The sequence below is a fragment of the Poecilia latipinna genome, unplaced genomic scaffold, assembly GCF_001443285.1.
Source record: "Poecilia latipinna isolate Pla-1442-1.1 unplaced genomic scaffold, P_latipinna-1.0 Scaffold405, whole genome shotgun sequence".
In the NCBI taxonomy this organism is placed as follows: domain Eukaryota; kingdom Metazoa; phylum Chordata; class Actinopteri; order Cyprinodontiformes; family Poeciliidae; genus Poecilia; species Poecilia latipinna.
In genome coordinates, this window is record NW_015113021.1 from 459,092 (window position 1) to 469,271 (window position 10,180).

Here is a 10,180-nt window from a genome sequence, read left to right on the forward strand (position 1 = left end):
TTTATAATTTGAAAAGGTTTATTAGAATCATATAAACTATTTACTATCTAATATACAAGTAAAAAAATAAAATGAAAGTTTGTTTTGTTTTGTTTTTTCAGCCGTAAAACGACTTAACTTGGCTGTTAAATTGCTCCATTCAATAAAAGTTTGTTGGTTAAAAACTGCACAGACACAGTGCAGCACTGGGACACATTTCTGCTCGTGTTACGTTTTGTAACTTGCTTGATCAGGTTTTTCTATTCTTGTGAAACTGTGATGGTTTATAGTTCTGTGTTCGTCTCTTATCTGAAAAATGCCTTCAAACACATTCAACTATTGTTGAATGTGTTTGAAGTTATTGTTGTCTTTTTTTAGAGACATAATGTGTCCGAGAATCAAATGCATTGATTTAAGAAATAATTTCTTTACTCCTATTTGAATATTGAAAGTAGTAGATTTGACAGTAGATTTGACAGATCAGTTTGTTTGACTGGATCTAATCCTCTTCCTCCTTCTTTTGCTCCTCATCCTCCTCCTTCTCCTCTTCCTCCTCCTCCTTTGTGTTTTATTGTTTCCAAACCACGCTTTAGGAAGCCGTACGTGAGGCGGAGGGTGTGGCAGTAACCCTGGAGCAAAGCAGGAAGAGAGAGCGAGCTCTGGAGGAGGAGGGGAGGAGGCTGCAGGAGGAGCAGGCTGACACTCTGCGCCTCCTCAGAGAACTGCAGGGTGAGGAGAGAGAGAGCTATGAATGAATCCCTCTCATGGATTCATCACATAGTGGCCGACTGTGTGTGCAGGAGTTCTTGAATGATTTACACAGTGACGTCCAAAAGTGTCCCCAGCTGCAGACTTCAGTGTTTTTTTTTGTTTGGTTTTACATGATAAAGCAGCAGAGAATGAAGGAAACTTGAGCTGCGCAAGAAAATAATACATGTTTTAGGTTTCTCCACAAAGAAAATAAGCAAAGGCCTGTTGTGTGTTCACCCCTTTTAATTTCACACCCATAAATACAATTAGGTGCAAACTTCAGTGCAGCTAAAATTATTATTTATATTCTTAGGTTTTAAAATAAAACAGAAACCTCTATAAAATGCAATTTGTGGAAAATTATGAAAAAACAACAACAAAAAAACAAAGCAATAACCATAAAAACTTTTATGTAACGAGTCCATTTAGTCCAGATTTTGAAAAATGTTTCCTTTTGCATCCTGAGGGAAAAATATTACTTTTTTCCATGATGTGTACTGTGTATTACATTGATCCAGTCATTGTTAGTTGTTAGTTTTTTCTTAGCCAGAGTTATAAAGAGCCATTGTGGAAGATTTAAAGAGTCACTTTCAGCCTAGGAACCCATCTCATAAAATCCCAGCAATTTATAAAATCAAGCTTGTAAAGTGAGAGATGGAGAAAACAGTAATACTTCTGGATGGCTCTGGATTTATTGTGTTCCTCCCAGAGGCTAAAAAATAGTTGAGTTGAATGCATTTATATCAATTCTTGTAGAATAACAGGGAAGATTATGATACCAATCAGCTCACAAAGATTAAAGCTGAAATAATCCATGTTCCCATTTCACCACCTGTGATTTCTGCATTAGGAGCTGCATTCCCAGCATAAACTACTTAACTACTGGTTAGTTTAAGAGTAAAATACGAAGAATAACCTTGTTAAATGTCTTTTATTACCTCAGAACAAAAAGCTCCTGCAGCATCGACTCAGCCTGCGCCGTTTGGACCCGTTGGACAGAGTTTTTCCTCTCCGTCTCGAGCCGCAGCCCACAGCAGGACCGCAGCTTCCCAGTCAGAGCAGAACAGGGATGGGAGCAGGTCAGAGGTCACGGCAGCCAGAGAGCCAGGGGAGGGAATCGACGCCGAGCAGATCAGCATCACAAACTCTGAGCGACAACAGAAAGTGGGACAAAGAGAAGAAGCTGATAAAGACGGAGAGATCCGGAGAAACGCTGCAGATGTCAATAGAGCAACAACTGCTGAACACCCACCGGCGGCAGGAGGCCTGAAGATCGAACATGCACAACTTCCTAAATCCGATGAACCCGCTTCGTCTCAGGACCTCAAGAGGGAGAACGACGGCCTCCGCTCGGAGCTCCGCGATGTCCGTGAAGAACTCCAGAGACGGCTGGAGGACCTGGAGGCCCAGCGGCGGGCCGAGACGGAAGCGAGGACCCGCCTCAGACAGCTCAGCCGCAAGCAGTCCACCCAGGCGGCGGAGAGGGAGGAGAGAGAGAAGGACCTGAAGGTAAAGCTGGAGAATGAGAAGGCTGAGACGGAAAGGCTGAAGAGGAGCCTTGCTGCTTTGGAGGCAGAGAGAAGCAGAGAGGAGGCAGAAAACGAGGAGAAGCAGGAACAGGAGACGAGCACCACTCAAAACGACAGAGAGAGCGAGCTGATCGAGCTGAACATGCAGCTGAAAAATCAGCTGGCAATGGTGAAAGCTCAGCTGGCTTTGGAACGAGAGGAACGAAAGACGGAGGAAGAGGAGAGAAACCAAAGGATGAACACAGATTCTGACGTGAACACAGAGCTGAGCTTGAAGCTCGCAGAGATCATGGCCGACGTCGAGGAGCTGAAGCACCGACGAGAAGAAGACTCGGTAGAAGACGAGAAGCTTTCCACCTCCAGCAGCCCCCTGCCCAGCCTTCCTGACGACGAACTCACCTCCAATACCGGTTGCTCTGACAACAGCCTCCTCTCCTCCCCAGAGGAGCACCTCCTCTTCTGTGAGTCCACCAACCAACGCAACGCTCTCCTGTCCACAGAAGCTGAAGACATTCTCCGTCTCGGTGGTCAAACAACCAAAGAGACCTCAGATCAGATCAAGCTTTCTTCATCAGACCTCCAGCGGGATCAGTGCCCGACCTCTGACCTCACTAAGGTGGTGGAGGTCCTGCAGAAAAAGTGTGCAAAGGAGTCAGAGCGGGCCAAAAAGTACAGAGATAAATTTGAGGCCCTGCAGATCCAGGTAAATCTTAATGATCTTGAATAAAATACAGAAAGATGATTATATGTTCCAAATAATCTTTTTAGGGTTTTTGCTAAAAAGAACTTTAATTCAGGTCCAGAGCTGTTTCAGATTATGATTTTATTCACAGCCTTATTTACATTGTTGGGTTCAAAAAGAAGTGACATCACAATCATTTCTAATTGAGACATTCTTATATAAATCTGGCTTCCTACACAATCTGGAAAAGTAGGAAACTTGGCCTTGAAGGATTTTTTTCCCATGTAAATTCAAGAAAAAGTATGAAAAAAAAAATCTGGACTCATCCAGCCATCCATTTTGTTTTTTGTTTGGCCAATTCATGTGAAATTTTCTACAATAAAAGGGGGAGGGGGGGTTGCATTTATATAATTGCTAAGAATTTTATCTAGAAAACTATGACATAAAAATTAAACCTGGTCAGACTGCATTGTTTTAAAACTCTGTAGTCGTTGGAGATTCCTATCATCTTTTATTTTTTACCTGTTTCTTATCTAATAAGAGATGTAAAAAAAAAAAGATACATTTGATGCACATTAGTTAAACTGTGTTTGATTAAATTATTCACATTTACTCCACCTAATTTCTGAAACTACCTAAAAGTTTAGTTTAAATGTCGTGTGGCAAATTGACCAGATGTTTGCAGCTGACAGATTTTGTGCTGTTTGCTCTTTTCTTTTCTGTTCTTCTGTCTGCTCAGGTAACGCGTCAGACCAAAGAGCTGACCACTGCCTTCGAAAAGCAGAGTCAGCACATCCTGGGCCTTCTTGCTGAGCTGCAGGAGAAAGAGGGCGCCCTCTTGAGCCAGGAAGAGGAATTGAAGCAATGCAAGCAAGAGTTGAACCAACTAAAGCTGGAAGAAAACAATGTGGCAACACTGACAGCTAACAGAGAGACCGAAGGGAGAAACAGAGATGAAGAGCTTACAGAGAAATCAGAACTTAAACAAGAAGAAGAGGCTGTTGCTCCTCTTTCCTCGTCAGACTTAAATATTCAAAAAGAAACAATTCAGCCCAACGTTGAGGAGTGTGAAGCTGAAATGCCTCCACCTGTTGGTGGTGAAGGTGAAAGTGCAGCAGTAACTTCTGGAGAGAGGTCTGCAGTCGGTCCATGTGGCTCTGTAGGTGAGGTGGAAGAGATTCAGCTCAGCCAACATGGAGAGAGAGTCGACACGTTAGCAGAACTTCATGTTCTCAGGCAGGAAAAGCAGCTGCTGCAGCAGAGAGTCAGGGTTTTGACCAACATGGACACCAGAGACCAAACTTCACAGACTGACGGCGAGAATCAGGACAACACAGAAAACACGGCCTGCTTGGCAGGGGACGTTCTGCTCAAGGAAGAGGCAGCGACAGACCAGCAGCTGCTAATAAATCTGAAGAGGAGGGATGATGAAGGTCAAGATTTGGAAGGAGAAAACACAAGCAGCATGAGCGGTGAAGGAAATGCAGAGGACATGACTGAGATCCAGATAAACCGCCTGCAGGAACAGGTACTGAGCACAAACTCAACACTTTTTACTGATTCTTGTGCCAAGTTAAAATGAGAGAAACAGAAAAATCTTTTGAAAGTCATTTTACTTTCCCTGAACATGAAATGAAAAGTCAAAGTGAAAAAGATGTTAGAATTGTTCTGAAGAACCTTCTGAAACGTACCCATGTTGTCCAGGTGGAGGCGCTGCTGAGACGAGTCAGGACTCTCACAGAGGAGACGGAGGTCCAGGCCCAAGAGCTCGTCTTATGGAGACTAGCGTCCCAGCCCGCCTCTGCAGTCCAACACTTACTCACCGACGCAGACGATGAGAGCGAAACGCTGCGACGGATTCCTGCTGCCAGTCGGTCTGAACTCGCTCAGACCGGCCACAGCCAGGTCCAGAAGAACCCGGACGCCGTCACGGTCATCAGAGAGGATGAAGTATCGCTCTGCTGCTCCTCTAGAAAGCTGCAGGGTCGCCTGCTGTTCTCCAGGTAAACCAAACTCCCCCGGCCTGCTTTCAGCCATCTTTTGACGTACAAATTTTTTATGAAATTAAAGTTTTTATGTTTTTTATTAACTATAAGACTCCAGAACAGCAGCCTTCCTGAATCAAAGAGCCTCCGTTCGCCTAAGAAGTCTCTTCAGGGACAGACCCGGAGCGGTGCAGAGTTCGACCCGGTGATTGTTTCAGGCTCTCGCTCACAGCGACGCGGAAAGTTTTTCAGAACTCTTGAACCTTTTCACATTTTACAAAGTTGTGACCACAAACCTCGATGTATGACAGAGCAGCACACAGCGGCAGGCCCAAAAGGATTCACAGTTCTCATTTCTTCCAAATAACAATCTGAAAAGTGCGGCTTTCATTTGTATTCAGCCTCTGAAGTCAATGCTTTGTAGCGCCACCTCCCAGTCGCAGCTGGAATGTTTCCACCTGTGTTGCGTATCTAAAGGTGGACATTTCACTGCAAAAACACAAAAAAGTATTTTTCTCTAGTTTCTAGTGTAAATATGTTACTACACTTGAAATAAGACAAAACTTACTTACAAGTTGTTTTTCAGAAAGATCTAGTAGATTTCTTTAAGTCAATAATTCCTTAATATTGATTGGAAAGTATGAATTTTGCTTGAAGATTATATGACTTATGGATAAAATGTCTCATAAGTGAAATAATCTGCCTGTAGTAACGATACTACTTAACTTACTAGTAATAGCTAGTTTTATCAATATTAAGAAATTGACTTAAAACAAGCTGCTGTATCTTGCTGAAAAGTTTTTTGTAAATTAGTTTTGTTTTATTTCAAGTGAACTGAGATCTTTGCACTAGGAACTAAACCACAATACTTGGTAAAGTTTTGTGTTTTTGCAGTGTTCTACCAATTCTGCTTTACAAAGTAATTTAAACTCAGTCAGATTAGACAGAGCTCATCTGTGAAACATCACTTTTATTAGAATTGCCACAGTTTGGACTTTGACTAGGTCATTTGATCTAAATCTTTCCACTGTATCTGTGGCTGTATTTTTGGGGTCTCTTCTAAATTATCAATATTTTTTGCAGATTCTGGCAGGTTTTCTCCCAGGACCTTTGCTATTTTTAACTCCATCTGTCTCCTATCAACTCTAAACACATTGCCTATCCATGGTGAAGAAAACCAGCTGCCACTGCCAGGTTTCACAGTCGTTTTGCCATAATTTGTTTTGCACATGAACTAAAATATTCAATTTTGATTTTTTTTTTATGACAGAAAAATGGCCGGATTTTTGGTTGTACTAGATTTTATTTGGGGATATCAAAGTAAAGAGAGCTGAATACATCTAAAGTTGCACAGATAAGCTGAAAAACATTGAATTAGTTTTCTCTCACTTCACAATTACCTTCTACTTGTTTAATTTTGACAAAATGTGAAAAGGTTAATGGCGTATGCATATTTTTGCATGGTTCTGTACATACTAGATTCATAAGTGCGCCCTGCAGACGGTTTTTCTCTTTAATGAACCATTATGTAGTTAAATAAATGTAGTCCATTTAGGAGGAATGGGAACACTTTGTTTTCCTTGTTAATTTGAAGCAGCTGTGCAATTTTCCTCAAATTCTAGAAAAATAAAGTGTTTTTCAAATTGTTAAACTAACACATTAAACATTTACAGATTAATATAAGTGGAGCCTAATTTAGTTCTGAGTAACTTATTAAAAATACAAATAGTTTCCAGTAGGAGAGCACTTTTCAGTAATAAGTTGTTGTTTATATCTTTCTCCAGGAAACATTAAGCACGTGTACATGAAGACGTCAATATTCGTCGCTTTCATTTACAAAAGAAATGCAGATATTAGTTCATGTCAATGAACTGTTGCCTGGTTTGTTTTTAATTACTGCTTTTTTGTTGTTGTTTTTTTAATCAGGAATCTGAAAAAGAAAACCAGGAGATAAACTTGCATTGGTCAGAAAGTTATCCAGAACAAAACAAAGTGAAGAAAGACGCTAAGCTCATCCAAGTGTCGTCGCAGAAGATTGCTCAACACCATGGAGCCAGAGATCTCAGCCTCTCAGGATTGAGTCTAAGCAAAGTGCAACATTTCCACACAGAAACTCACCAGACCAAACTGGACTCCTTCAGAGGAGCCGGTGACTTTGAAACACCGATTTACCCCAGTGACAGTAACGTGAAGGTAGAGGCTGTGAGTGTCGGCAGTCAAACTGAGGGCCGTTTGCTTCCTCGTGGAGTTTCCACGGCGTCTGCAGCCACTCAGACCGAGCAGGACTTCAGTGATGAGGAAGAGTCAGTCGAATCTCCTCCCGTTTCTCCCGTTTCTTCAGCGGAGAAGACGGAAGCAGGGGACAAAATGTTGTTCTCAGGTTCTTTTCCCATCCCGGCCGATCCGGCTCGTCTCGCTGAGAGGATCCGCCGCAACAGGGCGCAGCTGTCGGCCGCCTTCGATGACACGGAGTACGAGCCGTACGGCCTGCCAGAGGTCGTCATGAAAGGTAGGGTTTATTTAAAAATCACGTTTTAAATAAATTCATAATGCCCTGCCATACAATATTATGGCATCAGTCAGTCATACTGTAATAATTTGTACATGCTTTTAACATATAATTAACTTAAATACGTGACTTTTTTTTATATAAATAAATGAAGCACATAACTTTAGATGAATCTGTTCTTTTAGTATTTGATATTTATTTTCCATTTTCTTTAAATTTCCCCCTTTACAGATATTTTCTGAAGGACTTGTTTGTTTATTGAATTGTGTTCACTGTTGGTTCAGCATTTTTGCTCTTTACTGCCCCCAAGTGGCCAATGTCTGTAGAAGAAAATAAAAGTTCTTGGTCTGTTCCCTCACATCCTTCAGGTTTTGCTGACATTCCCACCGGCCCGTCATGCCCATACATTGTGAGAAGAGGTTTGTTAGGAACAGTTCAACCTTTATCTAAGAAAGAACCACAAGGAGACGAGGAGACGGACTAAAGCATCAGGTATGGGCGAGAAAATGTCTGACATTTTTTGTTTTACTTGAACACCAAGACTAAAGACGGGCAGCAATCCTGTTAATGAAGTGAATGCTGGGGCATTCTGATTAAGTTTTTGGACTTTCACTGGTAAATTTAATGCTTCAGATGACATGAAGCAGGGATAGCTCAGTCGGAGAGATGCTGGAAATCTCAGCTGTAAACTTTTAATGACTAAAACAGTGTCAGTGGGTTTTGCTCATAACCAGATGCAAGACTCTCCACATTTGTTGGCACTCTCACGTATAACATCTTTTAAAAGTTGCATCTTTTTATTTAATAAATAGATACATTTAACCTTTTAACATAAATACATTTATTATGGGGGTAAAAATGATATTACGGTATTTTAGGCTCATTTTTAACTTGTTTTTAGCTCATCTTTTACGAGCTAATTTAAAAAATAGATTTTTCAATTGTTTTAAATCCTAAAAAATATAACATTAAAATTTACCAAAAAGCAAAGAAATGTCATATTCTAGTCTTTGTTTATTTAATCGTTAATGTACATGTATTAAATAAATGCAGATTGATTAACATTTAATTATTTAATGTATTGTTTCAATTTTTAATTAACCAACTATTACTTTTGGTTTTTGGAGGGCTATGTAGGTTTTGTGGTTTATGATAAATTGTGCATCTTGAAGGGTGAGGGTAAAAATGGCCTCTCTGGAGAGAAACTAATATCTGCTCTCAACCCAAATCCTTTAGAAAACATGTGGAGCGAGTCGGAGGCGGCATAAGGGAGAATCTAGTGTGTAAAGGAGAATATTCAAGGATTATCTTCGTTCCCCATCCTTGCGAAATGTTCTGGCAGAACAAAAAGTGCTGTCCTGTTGGCTAAAGATCGCTGTACAAAGTGTTAGCAGCAATAAATGTGGCGCTGACGGTTTCCTTGAAGCAGTTATTCCCACAAACTCACTCAATGTCCTCAATTTAAAGGTTGAGTTTTACTAATCTTTGTAGGATAAAAGCTATGCAGCTGCAATGAATATAAAAATAAGACTTTCTGTACATATTGAGCAAATGAGTCTTTAAATGTGCTGTGTCTGTTTCCTGTTGGTTTTGGATGAACTGATGATATGTTCTGTTTTATGCAGATCTAGCAAGAGGATCTGGTCACTTTAGGAGGATTCTCTGCTCTGTTCGTCAGTCTGCAGGTAACTGGGTCTGACGAGCTGCACTCCTCCGCCTCGGTTCTGAACGGCTTTAATTGTCCCAAGTTCACCCTGAAGTCGCTGTGCAGAGACTCTGCCGCTAATCCACACCCACCTGTGTAATCAGACTGTAGGTTTGGGATTTAGTGACGCCTGTTTCTGTTCTTGAACCTCTCTTCCAAAGGGATTGTTTTGTTTTCTTCTCACTCCTGCGTCGGGGGGCCTCGGCTCACCTTGAATTAAACAGTGCCTCGTCGACGTTTTTCTAAACCTGTCCAGATGAGTTTGACTTGTTTTCCAAGAGGGTCGATCCAGTAGTGAGAACACGTCTTAAATTTTCCTGTTTTAACTTTGTAAGCTTTTTTTATTTATGGACACTTGAATGTGTTTTATTAGTGAGTGGGAGGGATGAACGTTTACAGAAGTGTGTGTGAAAAACATTAGCTGTGAAAATGAACATGTGTGTCCTCATCTTGATGTCACTGTTTGTATATAAGTGTGTGTGTGTGTGTGTGTGCGTGCGCGTGCGTGTTGGGTGAGCACACGTCTATGAGTCAGTGTAACCTGCACTGGTTTCCGCTCCATGTATGGAGATGCACACTGAGCTCCTTCTCTCCTCTCTGTCCTGCTATGCTTCCCCGTCCTACACTAACAAACACTCTAACACTAGCTGGCTTTAAAGCCACTTAAAAAAACAAAAAAAAAAAAACCTGAAGTTTAATTTTGTGGGATCCTGCAGAGTCTGGAGAGGTATGAGAAAACATCTGGTCTTCCTGGTTGTGGAATGTGAAACTAGAAAGATCTTTTTGGTTTTCTACAGCATAAAAACTCAGAGTATATGTGCGTGTTTCTCTGCTACCTAGAAATGGGAACACAGTTTTACAGAGTGAACTTAAACATCACATTTTAATGAGGGGAAACCTCAGTGATGTCATTAGAAATAATAAGCTGATTGATCCACATAGACACAGCAATCATTTCCCTCTGAACTTTTCCCAGTTTTTCTCATTAGAAGCACAAACATCTTTGGAAAAAGTTACCTGATCAAAGTTTGTTCTTCCACA

The 10,180-nt window shown here is 41.1% G+C and overlaps 1 protein-coding gene across 3 annotated transcripts in view; it reads left to right on the top strand.

Moving 5' to 3' along the window:
- Positions 1–10,180, top strand: part of LOC106950528 (centromere protein F) — a 28,584-nt gene that overhangs the window by 12,863 nt on the left and 5,541 nt on the right. For 2 of the 3 annotated variants that reach the window (XM_015037453.1, XM_015037452.1), the window contains exons 11-16: positions 573–708; positions 1,673–2,961; positions 3,680–4,468; positions 4,645–4,943; positions 5,037–5,130; positions 6,852–7,442. In XM_015037453.1, coding sequence (XP_014892939.1) covers positions 573–708; positions 1,673–2,961; positions 3,680–4,468; positions 4,645–4,943; positions 5,037–5,130; positions 6,852–7,442 — 3,198 coding nt within the window. Of the gene's footprint in view, positions 1–572; positions 709–1,672; positions 2,962–3,679; positions 4,469–4,644; positions 4,944–5,036; positions 5,131–6,851; positions 7,443–7,802; positions 7,927–9,059; positions 9,998–10,180 lie in introns of those variants that run through there. The other variant, XM_015037451.1, reaches the window with a different exon arrangement.